The following is a 1,922-nucleotide window of genomic DNA, read 5'->3' on the forward strand; positions in this document are numbered from 1 at the left end:
AATTTTATCATTGGAATAAATCATATCTATATATTTACATTTGCGATGCAACCCGATATATGAACATTGCCAGCGGAAATGCATTTAATTTGAGTATGGAAGCATAAACTCTCGTGATGTAACATGTGGTTTACTAATGACGTCATGGATTAACCTTGTTCAATGAGAGTCTTGTCGCTCCGCTTGGGATAACATGGAGAAGGCCCCTACGTGAAACACTCAAATGACTACGGTTAATAATTGGTGCCAATTTTATTTAAATAGGGCTGTTCTGCGACTGTCGTTTAAAGGACGATACATATACAAAACGCAGTAAATTAATTAATTATTTGAGAACAAATAAATTAAATTAAAAAATTGTTCTATAGTAAAAATGTAAATATATGGATTGAACAACGTTTTTGTCATTTTCATGCCGGTATGAACGCAAATCGGTTACATCCATATTAAACATGAAGCCCTAGCGGGATGAAAATTACAAAAATAAACACTGCTCAGTCCATATACATTGACTGAGATATTGTGATATAAAAGACAGAATATATAAATCAACAGTTATGTACCTCACAGGCCTTTTTTGCAGCTTCCACTGTGTCAAACTCCACAAAGGCAAACCCTTTAGGGTCCCCTGTGGTCTTGTAGCGGGGAATGCTGACATACAGAACCTCACCACAGGTGGAAAACATTCGTCTGACCCACATGTGGTCCACATGGTGGGGGAGGCACTCCTAAAAATACAACAGGTAATATTTGTATATAACATGGGTATCAGGTAAAACTTGTCTCCCACATAGGTCACTGGTAAACTTTAATTATTTAATAATAGTAACCACAATATACCACTGACTGTCATAGTGACCACAATATACCTCTGACTGACATAGTTACCACAATATACCTACGACTGTCATAGTAAACACAATATACCACTGACTGTCATAGTAACAACAATATACCACTGACTGTCATAGTAACCACAATATACCCCTAAATGTCATAGTAACCACAATATACCACTGACTGTCATATAGTTACCACAATTTATCACTGACTGTCATAGTAACCACAATATACCACTGACTGTCATAGTAACAATAATATACCACTGAAATGTCATAGTAACTTCAATCTTTCACTAAATGTCATAGTAACCACTATATACCATTAATGTCAGTAACTGCAATCTTCCACTGACTGTCATAGTAAAAACAAAGTCAGCTTTTACAACTTACCACATAAATTGTCCTCTCATCTATCTGTTTTGGTTCTGCTAACGGCCTTGACCTCTTGACTTTTTTACCGTCATCACTGACCTATTAAAAAATATTTGAATGTAGCAATATATTACAACCAAGAGCAAGAGGCCTAGAGGGCTTGTATTGCTCATCTGGATATTTGAGCAATCATGGGGAAATATCCACAATAAAAGTAATTTTGCAAATATTTCCATATATTAAGTCTCCTTGGCTTAAGAATGTTCCAGACTTAACAAAACTTTATATTACTCTGTCCCAGGTACCTACTGGCCAACTATCATTGCCCTGAACCTCATGGTTACTCAGAAGAAATTATTTAAATGTTTGAAACACATTAACTCTTCTGATCTTGAAAGTAGGTCAAGGACATCTGTTTAAGGAAAGTTTATAGCACTTCATACCAGGTACCTACTGGCAAAGCATCATCACTCTGAGCATCCTGGTTATTCAGAAGATGGTTTTGAAAGGTATGACAAAAAGTGTAATTTCGTTTAACATATTTGACTCCTGTGACCTTGAAAGTAGGTCAAGGTTATTTATTTCAAAAAACATTATAGCACCCTGTCCCAGTAACATTTCCAAAAACCTGTAACTTGATGGAGTTATTATGAATACACATAACTGTAACTTGCTAGAGTTGTTATGTATACACATACCTGTAACTTG

At 35.6% G+C, this 1,922-nt stretch overlaps 1 protein-coding gene across 1 annotated transcript in view; it reads right to left on the bottom strand.

The window, feature by feature from the left end:
* The window catches only part of LOC110451515 (la-related protein 7-like), a gene marked incomplete at its 5' end in the record, with an annotated part of 15,122 nt that extends 13,809 nt beyond the window's left edge, over positions 1–1,313 (bottom strand). The window contains 2 exons of the mRNA XM_021499580.1: positions 564–728; positions 1,233–1,313. Coding sequence (XP_021355255.1) covers positions 564–728; positions 1,233–1,313 — 246 coding nt within the window. The remainder of the gene's footprint in view (positions 1–563; positions 729–1,232) is intronic.
* Positions 1,314–1,922: the final 609 nt, after the last annotated feature.

This window comes from Mizuhopecten yessoensis, unplaced genomic scaffold (genome assembly GCF_002113885.1).
Source record: "Mizuhopecten yessoensis strain PY_sf001 unplaced genomic scaffold, ASM211388v2 scaffold6113, whole genome shotgun sequence".
Taxonomy (NCBI): Eukaryota; Metazoa; Mollusca; class Bivalvia; order Pectinida; family Pectinidae; genus Mizuhopecten; species Mizuhopecten yessoensis.